General features: G+C 43.1%; 2 protein-coding genes across 3 annotated transcripts in view; both read left to right on the forward strand.

Moving 5' to 3' along the window:
- pknox2 (pbx/knotted 1 homeobox 2) overlaps nt 1-3,644 on the forward strand; it is a 93,035-nt gene extending 89,391 nt beyond the window's left edge. The window contains exons 11-12 of the mRNA XM_084564086.1: nt 236-414; nt 1,694-3,644. Of these exons, the coding sequence (XP_084420212.1) occupies nt 236-414; nt 1,694-1,959 (445 nt within the window). The 3' untranslated portion in view covers nt 1,960-3,644. The remainder of the gene's footprint in view (nt 1-235; nt 415-1,693) is intronic.
- A 7,303-nt stretch (nt 3,645-10,947) lies between these two features.
- On the forward strand, nt 10,948-18,557 carry LOC311502273 (pannexin-3-like). 2 transcript variants are annotated; one of them, XM_084564419.1, is made up of 6 exons: nt 10,948-11,003; nt 11,238-11,430; nt 14,863-15,005; nt 15,374-15,588; nt 16,100-16,851; nt 17,275-18,557. In XM_084564419.1, exons 2-6 carry the CDS (start codon nt 11,247-11,249, stop codon nt 17,331-17,333), a joined length of 1,353 nt encoding a protein of 450 aa, XP_084420545.1. In that variant the 5' UTR covers nt 10,948-11,003; nt 11,238-11,246; the 3' UTR covers nt 17,334-18,557. The 2 variants fall into 2 exon arrangements, with proteins under 2 accessions (XP_084420545.1, XP_084420544.1); XM_084564418.1 differs by lacking the exon at nt 17,275-18,557 and having other exon boundaries at nt 16,100-17,257.
- The last annotated feature ends 1,693 nt before the right edge of the window (nt 18,558-20,250 follow it).

Here is a 20,250-nt window from a genome sequence, read left to right on the forward strand (position 1 = left end):
AGAGCCAACTGTTCTTGCACGTTTAATATATCCGAAAATTGACATAAACCATTAAACAAGGTCATTGGCTTCATGTTTGAGTTCTCATAATGTTTTGGCCTTCCATTGTTCTTCTTCTCAAGGACCCACTATTGTTAACTGTATTTATTTTTTGGACATTTCTGTCTCAATTAGGTATAACTATGATGTATTTAACCAAATCTTGATGGGCTTCATTTGAACCGTATGTCCTCAGGTTCATCAACGCTCGCAGGCGTATCCTCCAGCCCATGTTGGATGCCAGTAATCCAGACCCGGCTCCTAAAGCAAAGAAGATGAAGTCCCAGCACCGTCCGACGCAGCGCTTCTGGCCCGACTCCATCGTGGCCGGTGTCTTGCAGACGCACAGATCTCAGACAGGAAACAACTCAGACAGTAAGCCAGCAGCGCTGCCCTATATAATCCTTGGCAGTTTTAAATCTACAGAACACGTCCATGGAAAATGTATGAAGCTTGTGTGTTTCAGCCTCAACCACATGGTGCCACTGCAGACTCGTTCATTTTAATTACATTATGTTAGATGATGTGAGGGCTAGTGTCAAGGGCAAAGAGGCTCCCTGTCGAGAAAGATGTGTCCCAGATGAGTCCAAGTCTTTTAAGAGTAGTTCAAATGTGGTAGTCACTCTAGGGAGCTGTTTAGCTTTACAGATATATGTATGATCTGATGCATCTGATGCCAGAAAAACAAGAGAAGAAGGTTAACTTACATAAATAACTCTAGTGGTCCTGATCAGTTAGTCATATCTGGGTATGTTTTCATTCAGACAGTAATGCTATTGTACAGTGTCATTGTGTAACTGTACAACTAAACACTTACATGAACCATGTACATGCAGCATACTGCAGCTAAAGAGGCAACATGTACAGTACATATACAGTGCCATTTAAACGTTTTTTTTTTTACCTTCCAAAGTCCCGACAGTAGACAAAGAGAACCCAATCAAACATCTGCTTTGTCCATGCCGTCGTACAATTTCACAAACATGTGTTGTGAAGACCAGTCTGTGACGAATCCCTGACTTTTTTTTAGACGCAGGACTGCACTGATTACACTGATTGGAAACACTTCTGAACAGATGGACTCTAATTTGGCTCCGAAATTAACTTGTAATCCTGGAGGTGCATTCACTTTTGATATGTAATATTGGCTCATTTTCCTAAATAAGTAAAGTACTTCATTCATTTGATTGGGTTCTCTTTGTCTGCTTTCAGGAACTGTGTAAAGATCCGCTGATTATTTGAGTCGTTTTTTGCGTGGAAATGTTAACGTCTAGTCTGTTTTGGGATTTTATCTGAATGCTGGACGGCACATTGGGTTAATTGGTGATTCTAAATTGGCCGTAGGTGTGCATGTGAGTGTGAATGGTTGCAATAGACTGGCGACCTGTCCAGGGTGTACCCCGCCTCTCGCCCAGTGACGGCTGGGATGGGCTCCAGCCCACCTGTGACGCTCCAGAGGACAAGCGGTTACAGAAAATAAATGAATGAATGAATGTTAATGCACTTTATCCAAAGATAAGTGAAAACTAAGAGTAGACTATAACTCTATTGCAATTATTAGACTTTTAACTTATTTAGATTTCCTAGAGTCTGGTATAAATCCTGATGCATTAAGTTGTGATACAAACTGATCAGTTGTCGTTTCCTCCATCAGACCCGCTGAGTATGGACAGCCTCCAGTCGCTGTCCTCCGATTCGGCCACCCTGGCCATGCAGCAGGCCATGCTGGGAGCCGACGACTCCATGGACGGCACGGAGGAGGAGGACGAAGAGGAGGAGGAGGAGGAAGAGGAGGAAGGGATGGAGGAGGAAGAGGAGGAGGAGGACGGAGAGGAGGAGCACGAACGGGGGAGGCAACTGTCCAGCAGGGGAGGCGGGAGGAGAGATCTGAGCATGGAGCACAGAGAGGAACTGGAGTAGCCTCGCGGGGGGGGGGGAAACTTTGACCTCATTCGAGCTCACCCGGTGCGGCCATAGCGCCGAGTTACTCTTGAGTGCATTTGAAGACGTTTTAAGTCCTTACCGGAGACTCTTTCACGGAGCCTAATCAGACACAGTGATCATCACGGCTATGATTATTATGATTACAGAGGACAAATATTAGTTTAACGATGAATTTGTGTGGTTGCATTTTACTATAGTACGTTCTCATGCAGTGAGCTCTTGAAATGTTTGGATAGTTTTTCTACTCTAGCTCTTGTTCTTTGCGGAAAGAAATGGCACAGGGGCTAAAAAAGGTTGAAGAGGCTGCTGTCAGCTTTAAATTGGAGAACATTTAAATTGCTTTGAAGCAACAGTCAGGACTGGTGGGTGCTTACAGAGCGACACGGTATTCTGATTAATAAAAATGTCGGACATGAGAATGAGGAGTAGTTTCACACGCATCAAAAAAAAAAAAAAAAAAAAAACGAACAATATTTGCACAGTGAGAACTTTTGACTGTATGTGTAAACAACTACTTCATTGAATGTATCATTTTGGCACCAGAAAATAGTGACGAAAAAAAGGGCTGCAGCTTTTTTTTTTTTCTCTTTCATTTCATAAAGTACTCTTTGTTTTCAGCTGACAGTCCCAACTCTGACTCTTGCAGCTAATGTGTCATTTTGCTTCCCGAAATAAGAGCGAGGAGCCACAGGAAAGAAGCAGCAGCAGCAGCAGCAGCGGGTGGTGCGTTGTGTAACGCCGTCCAAATATCTGCAGAAGTGACTGTACGTGGTTCTTTTGGCTTCCACTGCTGGGACGTCGTTCACGCCTTTTAAATGACTCATAGGTTCTCAGGTTGAACAGCGCTCCATTCGGCGTGTTTCTTCCTCACGAGCGCGACGCTTGACTCACCGCTGCAGCAAACCTTTTTATCAAGCATGTCTTTTCGAAACAATCTTTTTTTTCCCTCTCTTCTCCAATGAGCAAAAAAAAACAAAAAAAAAACTAGTAAACCAGTGTATACTGACTGCACATATAGTATGTATATTGGATTTTTTTTTCATATGTTTGCATTCTGGTGTTTTAAAGTTTGCATATTTATTATTTTTGTGCGCGTGAGTGTGTATGTGTGGCCTCAGAGAGTAGCTCAAGGAGCAACATGACAGAGTAAGGCTGTTGGAATAGCGGGTGGCCACGCACACACGTACTTGACTCCGACCATTGACTCTTAGACAAACTGCTTGTGCTTTTTTTGATTTATTTTTTTTTTTCCGTTTCTTCTTACGACCTTGGGTGATTCTGTCTCGGGCAGCTCACCTGGCGAGCCCTGCCGGCTACGACAGACTCAAGGAATGAGCTGAGAGGAATCACACAGAGACACCCGGTGACTTTGGAGCCGGTGCCGTGCATAACTGGCGAACTTTTTACGAGGAGAAAAAAGAAAAAAAACAATTTTGAAGAAAGCGAGAAAGAGAGGCGAAAGCTCCCGCCACGACACCTCTTTCCATTTTATGTGAAGGCTTTTGAAGAAACTGTGAATCAATTTCAGCTCTCTGTTTTGTACTCGGACGCGCGAACGGAATCACTCGTTTCTAATGTGAAGACGTCTAGAAAAAGAAGCACCCATGTTATATTGAATGTTATGATTGTTCATTGTGAAGTATGTTGCTCATTGATATCATTTTCTCCTTCTTTTTGTTTTCTTTTTTTTTTTTTAAATGGATCTTCCAGAGCAAGTGACAGACTAAGGGAATATTTCTTATTTCATTTGTATGCTTTGTTGTCATAATCTATTGTGTTTCAATAGACCAATTTTAATAATTAAAAACATGTAAAGGTACTGATTCTGACTAATGGAAGTCCTGCATTCATTCAGGGAGCCCACGCAAGGCTGCGAACGCCCACACAGGAACACAGTTTGATTCATGAGAATATTTAGACACAAAAAGCACCGATCCTTTGCTACACTGCGTCAAAATGAAGCAAAACTTGTTATGCGTGACATTTTGTAACCCTCTCAGACCCCGCTTCATTGTGATGTATCTTGAATTACAGTGTCAGTAGTCTAGTGGTTTAACTTGCCTCATTTTCCTGTCACACGTGTAGCTTCCTACCCACTGCTTAACGCTCAAGCCTGTGATTTTCTCTTGCTGGAAGACGCCCACCCAAATGCTTGCCCCCCTATTCATCCAGCCTCCATAAAAGAACCCAGCAGAGCTTTTGACCATGGATTTCTGAAACGTAGGGTCCGCTTCCTCGGAGCAAACGGTAATCGCTGTATTGTTTTTAAAGGCTTGTACATGTGTAATTGCCTCCCTGCATTGTTTCCCACCCCCTGCGAAAGGTCAAACCGTAATTGCAGCACTTAAATATGTGTGATTTTCCACCTTTGTTACTTTTCTCCTCCTTGGACCGCGTTTTCTGGTAGGAGGAAGGAGGAGTGTGAAGTATAGTGGCCATACAGGAACGGCTTGGCACTGGCAACATGTGGTGAGCTTTTTATGTGCTTGATGCCGCGTCGATGTTTGGAGACAATGCTCAAATTTTCTCGCATGTGGGAGGAAAATCAGCCATAATTACACAAGTGGTTTAACAAAAAAAAAAAAAAAAACTTTCTTGAGACTATGGACACCCAAACATTTCTTTTAATAATTATATGGCCAGGACTCCATGTGCAGCAGGTTAGATAAGGCGAGTAGCCAGTGGCCCTGTATGAACAGTCAGTAATATCACATCTCATGTCTCAGCATCTCGGGGCAAGACTGTTTTCTTACCTTTTTGTACTTTTACATAGTTTGCAACCATACAAGTTAGATAAAGAGTAGATATAAGGGTTCAAGAAATATTTACAGTCGCTTTACCAGGCTTCCGTTAGTATATATCAGTGGTGGGCTTTCAGGGCCAGCGAATTCTTCTCTGCTGACCTAAACTTTATCAAAATTACCGACTTACATTTTAATATTTTCCCATTAATCTTATTAAATTTGCCCAGGCCTTCACAATTAAAACTGCAGGCGGCTGAAGCTTGAAATACATTGTAATGACGCTGTTCCTTTAACCAATCGCATTTCAAGTTCATATTCTTAGACCTTCTCTATGGCCTACTGTAGTGTTAGCGTTTTCGTGTCCTCTGGTTGGAGGGTCAGAGAGCCGCTCCATTTAAACCAAGCTAGCAGTTCATGTCCATCTGTTGCAAGCTACACAAACAAATCGTCCCTGTTAACGTTTTGATAGCTGCCTTTTGAACTCACGATAGGGAAGAAGGAGAGGACATTTTCAAGACATTTTCACGGTGGACTTTGAAGGAAAAGCTGGATATTGTGAGTAAATGCCACCCAATCCTGGAGCTAGCTAGCCTGACCTAGCCAAGAAAACAGCAACAGCAACTATGAGCGCTAACCTTGGTTGACAGGCTCTGAGGAGAACTCTAAATTGTTTCTTAAGTTCTGGAGAGTAAAATGAATTCGATTTGCATCTTTTATGTATGTTTTTGCCGTTGTATTAGGTCGGCGTGCTTCTGCTGGATTTGACGTATGTGGCAGGTGTGGCTGCAGTGAGTAAGAGGAGACATTTTGAATTGTTCTAAGTGAGTTTTTTACTTTAGTAATGGCATTCATCTTGCTATATGAGATTCCTGTCTACGTTTTATTGCATATCCGTATGTTGATGGTTTCTATAGCAGTGGCGTCATAACAATCATATTAAGAGGTGTTTTGAATAAGGTTGGAGCATTGAAGGCCTAGGTGGAAAATGCACAGCCCGCCACTGCTATATAACAGTTTAGGTCTGCAACTAACGACTCGTCATCGACTACTGTAACGATTAGTCGCCAAAAAAAAACAAAAAAAACATGCATACAAAGTTAATACTATTGCGGCCCGCCAGGGTCTAATTTATTCCACAATGGTGGCTCAGTTGAAGGGCTCACAAGAGCCAACAGAGGTGATGGAGCCAGAGCAGACTTTGGTTCTGGCGACCTGCAGTCCAATTACTCAACACCAGTAACACAAATGAACAGCAAAATCAAACAAAATAACACAAAATGAAAATGAAATGAACAATAAAAACAAAAATGTACATGGAAATGAAATTCAAATAAAACTGAGGAAAATAAAAATGAAATAAAACTGAATAAAAGGAAAATGAAATGAAACTGATTAAAATGAACAAAAATGGAAACGATGCAAAATGCACCGATGAAAACGAACTATGTAAATTAACAATGAAATAAAAAGGAAAACAAATGACCAAGAAATAAAACCAAGACAATGATGCAACCCGAACACTAGCTGGAGCGGTCACGGGTCCAGGTGGAGGTGACGGAGCCCCAGCAGACTCGGGGTCTGGGCTGCGCGTAGCTAGCTGTTCATGTTCAGTCTGGTTTTGATGGACTGCAGGTATGGAAGGAGATCCATCGGTGGAGGGGACGGGAGGTGATGGAGCCCCAGCCACGGAGGTCTCCTGTTCTTCCACTGCACCCAGGCAGGTATACAGCAGCACTGGTGGTTCAGCAGTGGTGGTGAGGAAAGATGGATGAAAAGATGAGCAGATCTCTGCTGCTGCTACATCAACGATGGTGTTGAGCAGGTCTGCTGCAAAACTATTGAGACTCTTGACCAGGACATCCTGGGTGTAGGCCTGTCTAACGTTCTCCTGGATGGACTTTATCATGTTATCCCTGGTGGTGCGGGAGAACGTGACCTGCAGGAATACGGAGGACAGGGCAGCGTAGACCCGCTCCTCTACTGCTCTTGTCACTCCAATAGCCATTTCGCACAGCTTCTTGGAGGGCATGTTCACGGAAGTGGTTGGAGAATGCTCCCAAAAGCCCTGCAGGACTTTAGGGACCACCTCCACCACCACCTCCCATGGTTCTAGCAGTTTGGAGCTAGGGGCCTCAAGCTGTCGCTCTGTCAGCCTCCTAGCATATTCCTTAGCCTGGCTGATGATCATGGGATTTCTGTGGGTTACAGTTATCAGAGTTGGCTGCTTTAAAACACTTCGGGAAGTTACACAAACATCATAACCAGAGAATTTGACTAAGAAGAAATGAGCAGCAGATGTAACTTACTGAAAGTTGGGAGGCACGGGCTCTGAAGAGTGGAGGAGCCTTCTGGCTTCAAACTCCACATCTCCATTCTTCATGTGGTTCATCACCTCCCACATCTGAAACAAGAAAAGAAAAGAGGTGTTGAGCAGAACACATTTATAAGAGAAAGTGAAGTGATATGTATCAACTGAAACTAGTGTGCAGTTTTTTCAAGAGTGTGTCCTTACCAGCTGGGCAAGAGGTCTGGCATGGGTCTTGTGGAAGCCGTCCATTTCGAATTCCCACATCCTTCAAACACAAAGAAAACAAGAGTTTAATCTTTACAGTTCCTCTTTATGAGCAGAGTAAAAGTCAAGTGTGGTGCGTTACATATGTTTCTGCGTGAGTTTCTCAGGTACTCACTGGATTCTCAGAGTCTTCTTGCTCTCCTCCATCAGCAGCTCAATCATGTCTTCAACGGATACGTTGCATGAGAGCTGTTCGTTCTTCTGAAGCCTCAGAAGTTCAGCAATAAGTGCGATCTAAATAAAACACAAGAGATCAGATGGGTAAATGCAAAACAAGGACACAATTCAGATATATTAGCTTTTATACATATATTATATAGTAGACTTGAAACCATAGAGGAGCTTACATAGCACTTGTAGGAGCCGGGATGCCAGCAGTTCTCAAGAGGCCGCTCATAGACCATGGTGTTGAAGAACACCTGTGGAAATAAGGTCAGATTGTTCATCAGATCAGATTCCTCTTATTTTTTATTAACTACATCTGAAAATGTTGAGAATCAAACTAAAGACAAGCGAGCCGGTCCTTACCCTGATGGGACTGTAGATGCCTCTGCTCCCTTCAGCAAACGCCATGGCTAGGATGCTGCTGTGTCTAAATACGAAGGTGACTGAATAGTCAAACCAGCGATGAATGTCTCACAACGAGTCGGACGAAACGAGTGAAAGCAATCAGGAAATCCTCAAAAAACAAGTATACGGAGTGACTTCAAGAAGAAGAGTGAAGGAGCTAAGAAGGAGACAAAGGAATTCCGTCAAAGCAACGAGTGAATATTCTAGAACACTTGTAGATGACCTGTGACACAAATACACAGATGGAGGAAGACACTATGGGATGAGCCCAATGACCAGTGACTACAGGACATGTTTCTAAACATATGTATTTGTATGGAGGACCACAAGTGAAATTAAAACATTCTACTAACCAATAATTAATTGTACAATAGAAACAGGCATTACTTGATGTGATTACAAATATACCCATTAATGTAGAAATGAAAGTACTAAATTACATTTCATTTATTATTTTATGTTTTAACGGACATCCAATAGATCATCTATAAAAAATTATTTACCAGTGAACGATTTATTCATCAATAAATAGTTAAATGATTCACTTATTAACTGTTATTTGTTGTTTTTGTAAATACATTTTTAATTCAACAAAAAATGAATTTGCTAATTCATGTAGTGTTCAGATTTTAAAAAGGCATTTTAAAGGACACTTGTTCTTCACATTTTTGTTTTTGTTTTCACTCCGCCTTTCATTTTACTAGCCATTCGATTTGCTCAGTCCTTTAGCTACTCCTTTTAGCCCCTACATTTAGTTTCTCAGACGCAAACAGTTCAGTGATAACCAACCAAAATTAACCTGGCATTTGTGTGGATGTTACTTAGACATGTACCACCCACCCACACCAGGCCAGACACCCCCACTCCATAGCAATGACACTCCTCGATGGCAGCAGCCATACCCATCAGGATGCAGACACACAAACAGTTTAGGAACAACTAAAAAAAGCACTTGGATCAGGCTTGTTCCACAGGCACGTTTGACATTTGAATCTCTCTAAAACAATCAAAAACAATCAAATTAATAAATAAAGAACAGACCAGACACATCAAAACATTATTATATTCTTACATTTATCAAGTCTTCTAATGTGTTAAATTAGAATCTGGGTGTGATGGCTCTGGTTTTGTTTCACCTGTGTTCGCGTTTTGAGTTTCGTTCATGTTTCTCGTCTTCCTGTTTCCTGTTTTATTTTGTTAAGTTTTTGATTTCCTGTTGTATTACTCCCTGTGTTTCCCTCCTTTTTGATGAGGTAATTGGTTTCCTCCTTGTCTTCTGATTTGTGTCACCTGTGTCTCGTCACCCCTCTGTTCCTCGTGTGTGCATATATTCATGGGTTTCATCAGGTCCCTTTCCACAGGTGTTTTAATCAAGCACCATGCAGTCTACATTCATAATCTAGGTGCTTGATTTTAAACACCTGTGGAAAGGGACCTGGTGAAACCCATGAATAGCCCTGCCTTCCCCTTTGTTCCTTGTCGTGTCATTCTGCTGTTTTTTTACTACTCCTCTGTGTGTCTCCAGTGTTCCCAGAGTTTTGTCTCCAGTCTTGTGTTACGTTTTTGTCTTCTTGAGAGTTTAGTTTTTTTTGTTTGCCTTTGGAGTTCCTGTGGTTTCAGCAGCGCTTTTTGTTGCCCTTTTGTTTAATTAAACTCAGTTCTTTGCCCATTCCTGCCTCGTCACGCTTCGTCCAGCACTTGGGTCCTACTTCCCCTGGATAAATCCACAACACTCCAGATTAGGTCTGCCATGTATCGTTAACTAAAGAGCTCTCAAAGGCCTTTACGGGAAAAAAAAATAAAATAAAATAAATCATAAAGGTTGTGGATAAGTCTAATGAGTGAGTCTCAAGAAAGAACTAATTATACTCTAAGGTAAATAGTCTAGAAGTGGCACAGAGTTCAAGCCAAGCTGTCCAAGAATGGCCACTCCAAACAAATTCAGCCCAAGAACAGAGCAGTTGGTGCCAAAAGAAGCCTCTATGAACCTCAAAATTTCATTGCAGTATTTTAAGGTAGTTCTTGAAACTCAACAGAGAATACACCACTTTGAGATGGAACAAATGGTCTAGTCAAATTCCAGATTTGAACAGGTGTGGGCTCTACTTACTGTTTCAAACATGAATACACTGGAATAAAAACAGGAGGATTTTGCACCAAAATTGATATTGCGCATACAAAAGCCACTCCAAATGAATTTCCACGTTGTTTTCTATAAATGCTAGCCATGTTAATTTAGAAGATAAGATCTACCTGTGCAGTGTGACTTTGGTGCAGGGTATGCGACTCAACCTTTTTAAACCTGGATTTAAGGTTGAATTTGACTCGGGTAACTAAAAAGCTGGTAGGATGTGACCGTCAGAAAGTTCCTCTAACAATGATGTGGTACTTCTGTCTCTGCGTCTGAGGGAGGACCGAGCCACAAGAGTCAATTTGTCAGGAAAACATAATCCAACATTTTAAGCATTTGGGAAAGAAAAATGGCGTAGCTGTTATTTGTCGGGTGGGAATGATTTTGTGTCAACAGAGAGGAGAGTTACTTCAACAAACCATCCATAACGCTGACAAACATGATGACATATGTAGCCTTCCTCAAGCATAAAATATCATTACATTGGATCCCTCTGCTGCACCACAGTGTTCTTCCCCGCATGTCCACTCAGTCAAACAAGGCTTTTGGAAACACATTTACAGCAAGGGTCAGAAATGTGCTTTTTGTATGGAGAAGTGTATCTTAGCTAAAGTGCAGCCAAAAAAAAAAGAAAGGAACCAGAATGACAGAGGTTGAAAAAGCCACTGGTTCACTTGTTTGAAGTGGGCCACAGCCAGCGTACTTCACTGTGTGGACACACCAGAGAAACACACACACACACTGCTACAAGGCCCACTGTTGAGTACTGGTGGTCTGCTGCAGTCAGTGCCATCTGGGCGCCCACATGCTCCCAGATGTCCTCCCTGTAATTAGAGCCAGACTCGGCTCGGCGTGGTCCAGCCCAGATCCAACCTCTCATTTACCGAAGCCCTCCCTAAATACTTAAGGAGCTTTCCAACTCTGTGCAGGCCTTTAGAGGAAGTCTTTGCTTCTGCAAACAGATTTTTTAGTAGTATCTGCAGAGAAGGCTGGAAGACAAAAGGTAAGATGGTTTGAGCTTATATCTAATGTTGTTTGGAGTATTCACTCTGATTGTATCGTCTCCTAATTAGAAAAGCAACCCGCTACTTTCTTTATAATATCACGTATACCAACAGTATAGCATGTGACAAAGTCCGTGAGTGTGATTTGTAGTTGGAGCACTACAACCACACAATATCTCGTGTTCCTTCTTGAGCGTGTCAAAAAAATAAACCTTTCTGTTATCTCTGGGTAGGAGTTCAAGATGTCCATTGCCCAGGCGGCGGCCAAGGCCATGCTATCTGATGCCCTGCTGCAGGACAGCTCCGGGATACACCGGATCACCCACTTGGAACTAGAGCTTCCGTTGGACAAGGTCATCAAATATGTGTCCGTCGGCCTTCCACTGTTGCTGGTGTGCATGGCCTTCGCCCGCGAGATCTCGCTGGGTGAGTCACTTTCCGCCTCTATGCTTTTAGGACATTAGTTTTGTATTCCATTTGCCTCTGCCCTTAATTATACCTTTTATTCATGAGTGCCTTTTTTTTTTCTTTTTTTTTTTTTTTCCTCCGCTTGTGTTTTGGCTTTGTGGTCTTTGCTTCAGCCGCATTGTTAGTCGGCTCCGTATAATATTTGTGTACTGTTTGTCCTTGAATTGCTTATTATTTGCTTGCTAAACTGCATTTAGGACTCACGATAAGGAGGAATTTCATACATACTAAAATAAACACTTATTATTCCCGGGGCTCGTGGAACTCCACTCAAAGTTAATGCGAAAGTCTCGGCGAAAACAAAAAAGCTCTGCCGCAAGGTGAAACGAGACCTCGGCCGCTGACCCGCATGTGTTTTATTCAGTTAAAATGTTAACATGACAACTGATCATAGTGTTCAGTCGTCTGTCGTGGCGGTTTGATACGTCACCTCGTCCTTGACACTTCACAGGAAGGTAAATATGAAGGGCAGTAGCAAAGTGTGTGGTAATTACACTGCTCTTTGCAAGAGGGAAAAAACGCTTGAACAACACCTATCATAAAAGGAACACATTAAGTGCTGACTGCGTGAAGACCTCAACACAAAGAGGAAAAAAGAATCGCAATAACACAAAATTACTGAAAGTACAAAATAACAACAGGCTTAAAGCACCATTAAGTAGATGAATGAGCCCTCTGCCGTTTCTTCTGCTCAAGTGGTTTAAGACTACAGTGGAAAAAACACGATTTGTTTGAAGGACGCCCACAACCGTGCTAAAAGAAAGCTGGCTAACCAAAGTATACATGGCATGTCCAGAACCCAAATCTGTAACTAAAGGAGACTGACTCCCTTGACTTTGAACGAAACGTCTTCTTTCCAGAGCTGGTCTGCAATCAGCCTGATGCTCTGGATGCTAATTGCCACAAGGGTTGATTGAGAGGAGCGTTCCGTAACGCTGCCACGTTGTAATTACGTGATGGTGTTCTTATGTGGCAGCTCCCCTAAAGTTGAGTCAAATGAGAGGATATGTTGATTAACCCGGGCGGGGTGGGGTGGGGTGGGGTGGGTGTCAGGCATGTTGTGGCGGCTGAGGATGAGGAACGCAACCGATACCTCTTGGCGGAACGTCTGCCGCATTGTCAGTTTCTCAACAGGGCTTGATTACACTGCTCTGCGGAGTCTGCTTTACTTGCACCTGGACTCTCAGCCAAGAATCCTTGTGCGAGGCACAAATGTGACGACGATCCGATCCGCCGATGTTAATTGGGGACTGGGAGGAGGATATGGGAGCCGTGGCAGAAAACTCCCGTGTTTTGCCAAATGGCTTGCAGGGCGGGGAGCTAAATGTGAGAATATTTTACAAGGCTTCATGAAAGGGCACTCGCTGTTATTTTTTTATTTTGGGAAATTTGGCAACACATGGGCCGACACGTGCATCACAAGCAAACCAGGAAAAGTAGATTCCCTTCCCCTTCCCTTCCCCAGCAGCATGGGAACATACAATGGAGTCAGTTAGTATTTTTAATACATTCTCAGTTAAACCTAAGCAGCTATTGGTACCTCATTCCACTGGAAAACTATTAATTGCTTTGCTGTGGAGCCTGCTGGACCTGGACCTTATTTCTGGCAAATACGGTCATTTACTCACCCATGTAACTTTTGTGTAATTTGTATTCCTTCAGGAGATAATTAGATCAGCATATATCCATGTAGTGGGAGTGAGTGGGGCACCGAAACGCAGCCTCTAAATAACTTGTTTACCCGTAATTTGCTACTGCTAGTTTTTTTGCAACATGGCTGAATATTTTTCTGATTCTGAGGTTGTGGACGAGCCATAGCAGTAGCAAATTACAGGTAAACAAGTTGACCGTCGTGGGTGCGCGCGGCGCTCAGAGACGACATCATCCAGGTCAGAAGACATCTGGGGTCTGTAGATTGACCTACAGACCCCAGATGATGATAACAGGTAACTCCGGACTCAACGGGGAATAGCACTACCGCACAATAACAAAATATTAGTTATTTAGAGGCTGCGTTTCGGTGCCCCACTTACTCCCACTATATAGATATACGCTGATCTAATTATCTCCCGAAGGAATACAAATTACACAGAAGTTATATGGGTGAGTAAACGACGATATTTTATGCCAGAAATAAGGCCCAGGTCGTAAAAAACAGTAGTTCCCCTTTAAGTGACAACTCTGGAAAAACAGACGGCGACTGACATCTTTTTGGCATCCTTTTTTAAAGTTATGTGCCTGGCTGTGTGCAAGCAGTTTATTCCAAACCACAGCACAACGTAGTGGCAATTGTGGCACAGGTCAGGGCGCTGCGTGGATAGAGGGGATGGCGACCGGAGGCAGCTGTGTAAATATATAAAAGAATATAAATGTTACAATAAACATGGCCGACCATTCGAAAACCCTCAAGGCCGCTTGAGTCTTTCTGTGTCAGTGTGTCTGCAAAGGTGGGCATGAAGCGTAGATTTTGTTTGAGTCCACAAGGACAAGGACGCTGAGTAACACTGCATCTTTTGAGGAGAGACTGGTGTGTGAACGTGTGTGCCCTTGTGTGAACGAATGGGTGGATGCGGTTTGAGTACTAATAGGTAGAAAAGCGCTATATAAATAGAAGACCATTTACCATTAACATCAACAACAGATGTTTAGTTTGACTTTGATGTCAGTTATATTTTAGGTGCCACTAGTGTTGATGTTGAAATGTACTGTAGCTGAATAATTACACACACACACATACAAGGCTATAGGATAATTAGACATTCAACAGTTGCCTGTAATGACATGGACTGGTAGGATAAATCACCCTCCCTAAACTGGGAAAGCTGTGGCAGTATGTTTCTACTTACAGGGAGCGAGTAGATGTGGAGATTGCAGGAGTAAAAAATAGAACGTTCCCCTTGCAAGACTCTGAGGTAGGTGGGGCGCACCCTCAGTGTGTTCTATCCCAAGCTCTCTGTTTAAGGGTGGAGCACGCTCGGGAAACGACAGATGGGTGTGGAGCACGGATTCAAGTGGTTAGACTGTATGTGGTAATATCAAGGTGAACTAAATATAACGTGGAAGAGCGCAAATTTGGAATGGAGTCGCTCAGCGTTTTTAAGTGCCAGGTTGCCATTTGGAAACATATTATTTCGCGAGTGAAAATCTTGTACCACTGAAAGCAAAGGGGCAGGCAGAAGCTCAGATGTACGTGTCTGGTAAAAGACGGCCAAGGCTGCATACTGTGTGTGTGTGTGTGTGTGGGTGTGTGTGTGAGTGAGAGAGAGAGAGATGTTAAGTGCTTTAAGGTAGCTTAAAGGCAAACCGATAAAACACGATCAAAGGGAGTTGCAGAAAGTAATTCCCATCTTGGCGAATAATGTTACACATCAACATTTGTTTATTCTGCAGGGCCTCAGATCAGCTGTTTCCCTCCCAGCAATTTCACCATCAAGCAGGCCAGCTATGTGGACACGTACTGCTGGGACTCTCTCATGCATCACGAGTTTGACAGTGAAGGGAACTTCGAGGAGCGCTCCCTCTGGGTGCACAAAGTAAGTTTAAAGATTCCGATCAGGCTCCCTTGACTTATTATTTCCACCTAGATTGACTGATACCTGATGGAAATCCTCAGTGTGATTTGTAAAGTTTGCAGTTGGAAATATCAGTGTGCACCATTAACAAGAACCAGGGTACTTTTTTCTCTCTCCTTGAAACTCCAATATTTTCATACCCAGTGTATGTGATATCCAAGGCTCAATTATATTACAACAGGGCAGGTATACTAAATCATGACTAGTGTTTTATCATATATAAATCTAGGTTGTAAATCTGTCATTTCTGTGACACCAGCTTCTTTGTCTTTCCTCCTTTTCCTCCTCCTGCATCTCCTTCCTGTCACATTTCCTCCTTGTTTGTTCAGATGTTCCCTTACTCTCTCCTGGCCATGGCCGTGCTGATGTACCTGCCAGCTCTGATCTGGCGCCAGCTCGTCATGCCCACACTGGGCTCTGACCTGCTCTTCGTAATTGACGAACTAGACAAGTCGTACAACCGCTCCATCCGATTGGCCCAGAGCATTCTGGACATGCGCCAGAACACTAAGAACCCTCTCACATTTCAGGCTGAATTGCAGAGGTAAGAAACCTACGGATGTTGGCTTGTAACAGACATGCTGATTGTCTTTGTTATCTTTTTCAAAAAGAATCTTTTTCATATACATATTTATGTTTTAACCCGGTCGTATGAGTCTTGATTCGCCCACACACTACAATATTGAATGAATCTTAAATGATTCCCGTAGAGAAATTGGGTCATTGCAGCCAGCAGAGATGATCTGCCAGTAAGAAATATTGCCCAAAGCTTTTAGAAATGATGTTATGCTGTCAGTTGGAATCTCTTGATAATCTGGGAAAACGCAGTTTGGGAAAGTGAAGAGTGATATTTTCCTCTCCCCCGTGCGACTACCTTTGATACACCCTTGAGCAAGGCTCTTAACCTACAGCATTCTCAGTGTTGTGGTGGGCAGCTCCTCGTAGCCAAATGTAGAAGACTGTGGTTGTGTTGGGAGGCTCCCAGCAGAGAATGTGTGTTACTATATTAACATGAACATGGTGCTGAGTTTCTTTTTCTGCTTGTCCAATTGCAGGGCCAAGAAGAAGCGGTACTTTGAGTACCCCCTCCTGGAGAGATACATGAAGTGCAAACAAAACTCCTACTTCCTCGTTAGCATGCTTTTCTTGCGGGGTTTCCTCCTCCTGACCTTCATGAGTGCCGCCTGCCTTTACCTGGCCTACTTCCACCTCTCTGCCTTCCTGCAGGATGAATTCAGCTGCTTCGTCCGTACGGGGATGCTGCGTGACCAGAACTGGGTTCCTGAACTGGTTCAGTGCAAAATGATCGGCCAGCTAGTCTTTCAGGTGATAAGCGTAGCCAACGGTGCCATCTACGTCCTGCTGGCGCCCATCGTCCTCTTCAGCCTCATTCGACTCTTCGTTTGGGACACTACTTTCTTCTCTGTGTACGAGGTCCTCCCAGCGCTGGACCTCCTCAACCGCCGAAAGCTCGGCTGCCCACTGAATGACCTCAATGTTCTCCTGCTCTTCTTGCGTGCCAACGTGGCCCATTTGAAGTCCTACGGGCAGGTGAGGGCTTTGTGCTCCTTGGCGCCGCCGCAGGTAGGCAACGCCACCGCAGGGCAAGGCTTACACGCAATGCTGACCCAAGAAGAGATGGAGGAGCGCGAAGAGGCCGCGATGGAGCTTCGAGAGGAAGTGGAGGAGGCCAAGGAGGAAGGGAAGCTCAACTTAGTGGACATCATGACTATTCTGGGAGCGGCACAGGGACGAGTTGTAAACTGCAGCGAGAAGAGGCCTCTGGTGGAGGAGAATATGAGCCTGGGTACCACAACACTGATCTACACACTCAAACGCATTCTGCTAGTGGCTATTTTCATCTACATCATTTGGGATGTACAGAAAATTATTAAGTGACATCCAGACTATTGACATAGCTTCCGAAAAAATAATAGCAAGTGCTTTATACTGTATATAAAGTAGCACTGGCAGTGCTCGCTGAATACAGAATAATGTCATAGCCAAGGGGACAATATAAAGCAGTTTGAGGAACATTTAGGCAGTGAATTCAGATTAAAATATTTCCTTTGTATTGTTTTTAACTGTATTTTTCTTTTCTTCTTCCGTCTAAAAACCAAACTGAATCACCTATATTTCTAAAAGAGCCTTTTAAAACACACTGGCAAATGTAGAAGAGATGGATTTGTGGTACTTCCTAGCCCTAACTGCCCTCTCTATCTCTTCACAGAGCCAAACCACCAGGGGTACCATGAGTTGAAGGAGGCTGCACCATTTAGTCATTACTAGGCATCCTATGGACTGAATCAATGTGATAACAACAGTGGGGTAGTGGGTACTGCACTGTATCTACCGCATACAGTTTTCAGTCGTATACAGTTTTTCATCATTGTATGAGTGGACACTGATCCAGGGACACTGATCTGAATACAAAACAGAAAGAAAATAAAGGCCTCTTTTAGAATTACAGGGTAAACTGTTTTGGTTAGAAATGCTAGTGGGTCAGTTTTTGTCAGTTTTCAGCTGCTGGACGTCCGTAGCTGCCACAAACTTTCTCCATGTCTGCCAGTGATGTTATTTTAGGGCTCGAAGGCCAGTCACAGGACAGCAAACAAACTAAAAACGCCTGTCGTGGTTCTACTGTGAGAACATTCACATTTGTGAGAAACATAAATTCAGAAATTACACAGTGTGACAGGTATCGATTCCAGTCAGTAAATCTCTGTTCCATTGTACATGAATTTAATAAGAGGTAAGGTCACTGATCATCATAATTTATGTCTATCTATTAATATCTTTTGTTTTTTTGCTGCCTTATGTTATTATTTGCTTGACCAGTATTCTGCGTGCCTGTATTTTCAATAAATTCTGTTTAATTACTAATGTAATGTTTTCTTCGTTATTAAATTCCAGTTGTACAGCTACACCGATCAGGCATAACATTACGACCACCTTCCTAATATTGTGTAGGTCTCCCTTGTGCAGTTGGGACTCATCAGAGAATGGACATGGGCCTTCTGAGGGTGTCCTGTGGTGTCCAGCAGAACATTGAATTGTCACAAGATGTTATTTGCTTCTCCTGTCAGTGGTCATAATGTTATGCCTGATCTGTGTATGTGACATTTGAATTTGTGACAAACAAGCCTCCACTGTAACACATAAAAAGGCTAAACTTAACTAACAGAGACCTGCCCATCTGTCAGTCTCATTAAGGTTAACATTAATTACTTTATGATCACTCTACTGTATACATTTCTCAGCCATGTACAGTTTTTTTTTTATCATTTTATCATAACTATGATGCCAGTTGTCACTGGCATCATAGTTAAATTCACAAGTATAAAGTCTCTGTTTGAGTGTTTCTCTTATTATGTCCTGATTTATTCTGAATCTTATCTCTGGAGTGCTGGAGCCGTTCCAGCACTGTGACACAGCTATCATCTGTCGTCGGTTGAACTGCTTGTAAGTCTGTACGGTATGTAATAAATAATATAGAACTTTTTCCCTTTCTGACTCGTGTCACCATGTGTGTCTGTTCTGCTAAATAAACCCAGAATCACTGCTCTGTAGCGACCCTGAATTATCCACAGTGCAAAGCATCCAATTATTCTGATGTAGTCAAAGACACAAAGGCACGGCGAGTCGCCTGGTGGGTAATGGGGGTGGGGGGGCCACCGGTGTGCGGGCGGGACGGCAATGCAGATCTGGGACTTTTAATGAACGGGTGCCCCCTTTGGAAATCCAATTACAAAAGGACGTGTGTGTGTGTTTCAGAGTTTAATTTGCAAGAATGTAACGTGTTTTATTAATTTTTTATTATTATTTTAACGTTAAAGTAACAGAACAACAGGCCACGGAGCATTTTAAAGCATATCTTTATCTTTTATACATTCCTTCAGCTCAAATAATGGTTATGAGTTCAAGCTGCTCTACCCCCCAAAAAAGTGCATCAGCACAAAAATATGTACAGATTTATCTTGTCAGCAACAGCTATGCATGTCATACCCCATCCTCCATCCTCCATCTGGCACAGACAGAGAAAAAGACGAGGCAGATGGTGATAATGGATTTTCACGACAGTGCAGCTGAAATGGGAACTTGATTCAAAACTTAACAAAAAGACAAGAATGTAAATAGACATATCCGCTGTCTGCAGTGGCGCCCTTTTTGTCTGATGCAGCTGCCTGTCTCAAGCCACTTGAGGGCATCATTGAGTCATGCTGAACCTAACCCTGCTCTTCTTTTCTTTTTTTTGGATAGCTGCAATATAATAATTTAGGGCTCCATCAAGTGGGGTCACTGTTCATATTTATAATTCCTGTAATCAAAACAAAAGAAAGCAGTCTCATTTAAAGCGCCCTTATCAGACGTTCACCAGGTCCAGGCTCCTCTGCCAGAGCCCGTAAAAGCTTCTGTGCCGCAGCCAATTCCCCAGAATCAGTATGTGCGAGGAGGCTGGTGTTGCTGTGATTGGAGCGTTGCCTTTTGGAATCAAGAAATTGCTGGCAATCTTCTCCGAGTTCAGCTATGTCAGCAGGCCGGACACCAACTACCACTGCGCTCCCCCCCCAAAAAAATGTTTGGCATAACACTTACACTTTAAAGCAGGATTTGATTGAGTGAAATGAGAGATCAGAGGCGTCCTCGGCTTGCACTGTGCTGTCATCCTGCCTGCCTGCATAATGGAGATGACTCTGTTGCACCCAAACAAAGGCGATATCATCAGAGGGTTTACGTAACTCTTATGCAGCGTGCAGCGCAGCAGAGAGCTCAAGGTTGGATCCAAGTAAATGAATTTGTTCGGTGCTACTGTTATACAGTTTGACAAGGCTTTGTTGTCTAACCCTTTCCCTCACCTCTCTATGAGAATTGTACTGATGTCAGTGGATGGAAACTTACTTTGTGCTCATTCTATTCCCACTATGCGTTGCACTGATGTAGTTAGAGGTTGTTGAGAGACGAGGACCAAGGGTGGAGGAAACTGGCTTACCTTGAGGCTGACCACACTACCATGTAATTAAAACTGACTCATTACTGGACAGGGCTGAATAAAATACGAACAACTTTGTATACAGTATAAGTTGGGCAGTCTTAAGTTAGCAGCTTTGGTGTTGATACATCACATCTAAAAATATTAATATACCATAATAGGCTATATACATCCAAATAGTGTGTAGGTCTCCCTTGTGCCTCCAAAACTGTTGTG

Source organism: Chelon labrosus, assembly GCF_963514085.1.
Source record: "Chelon labrosus genome assembly, chromosome: 17".
NCBI lineage: Eukaryota > Metazoa > Chordata > Actinopteri > Mugiliformes > Mugilidae > Chelon > Chelon labrosus.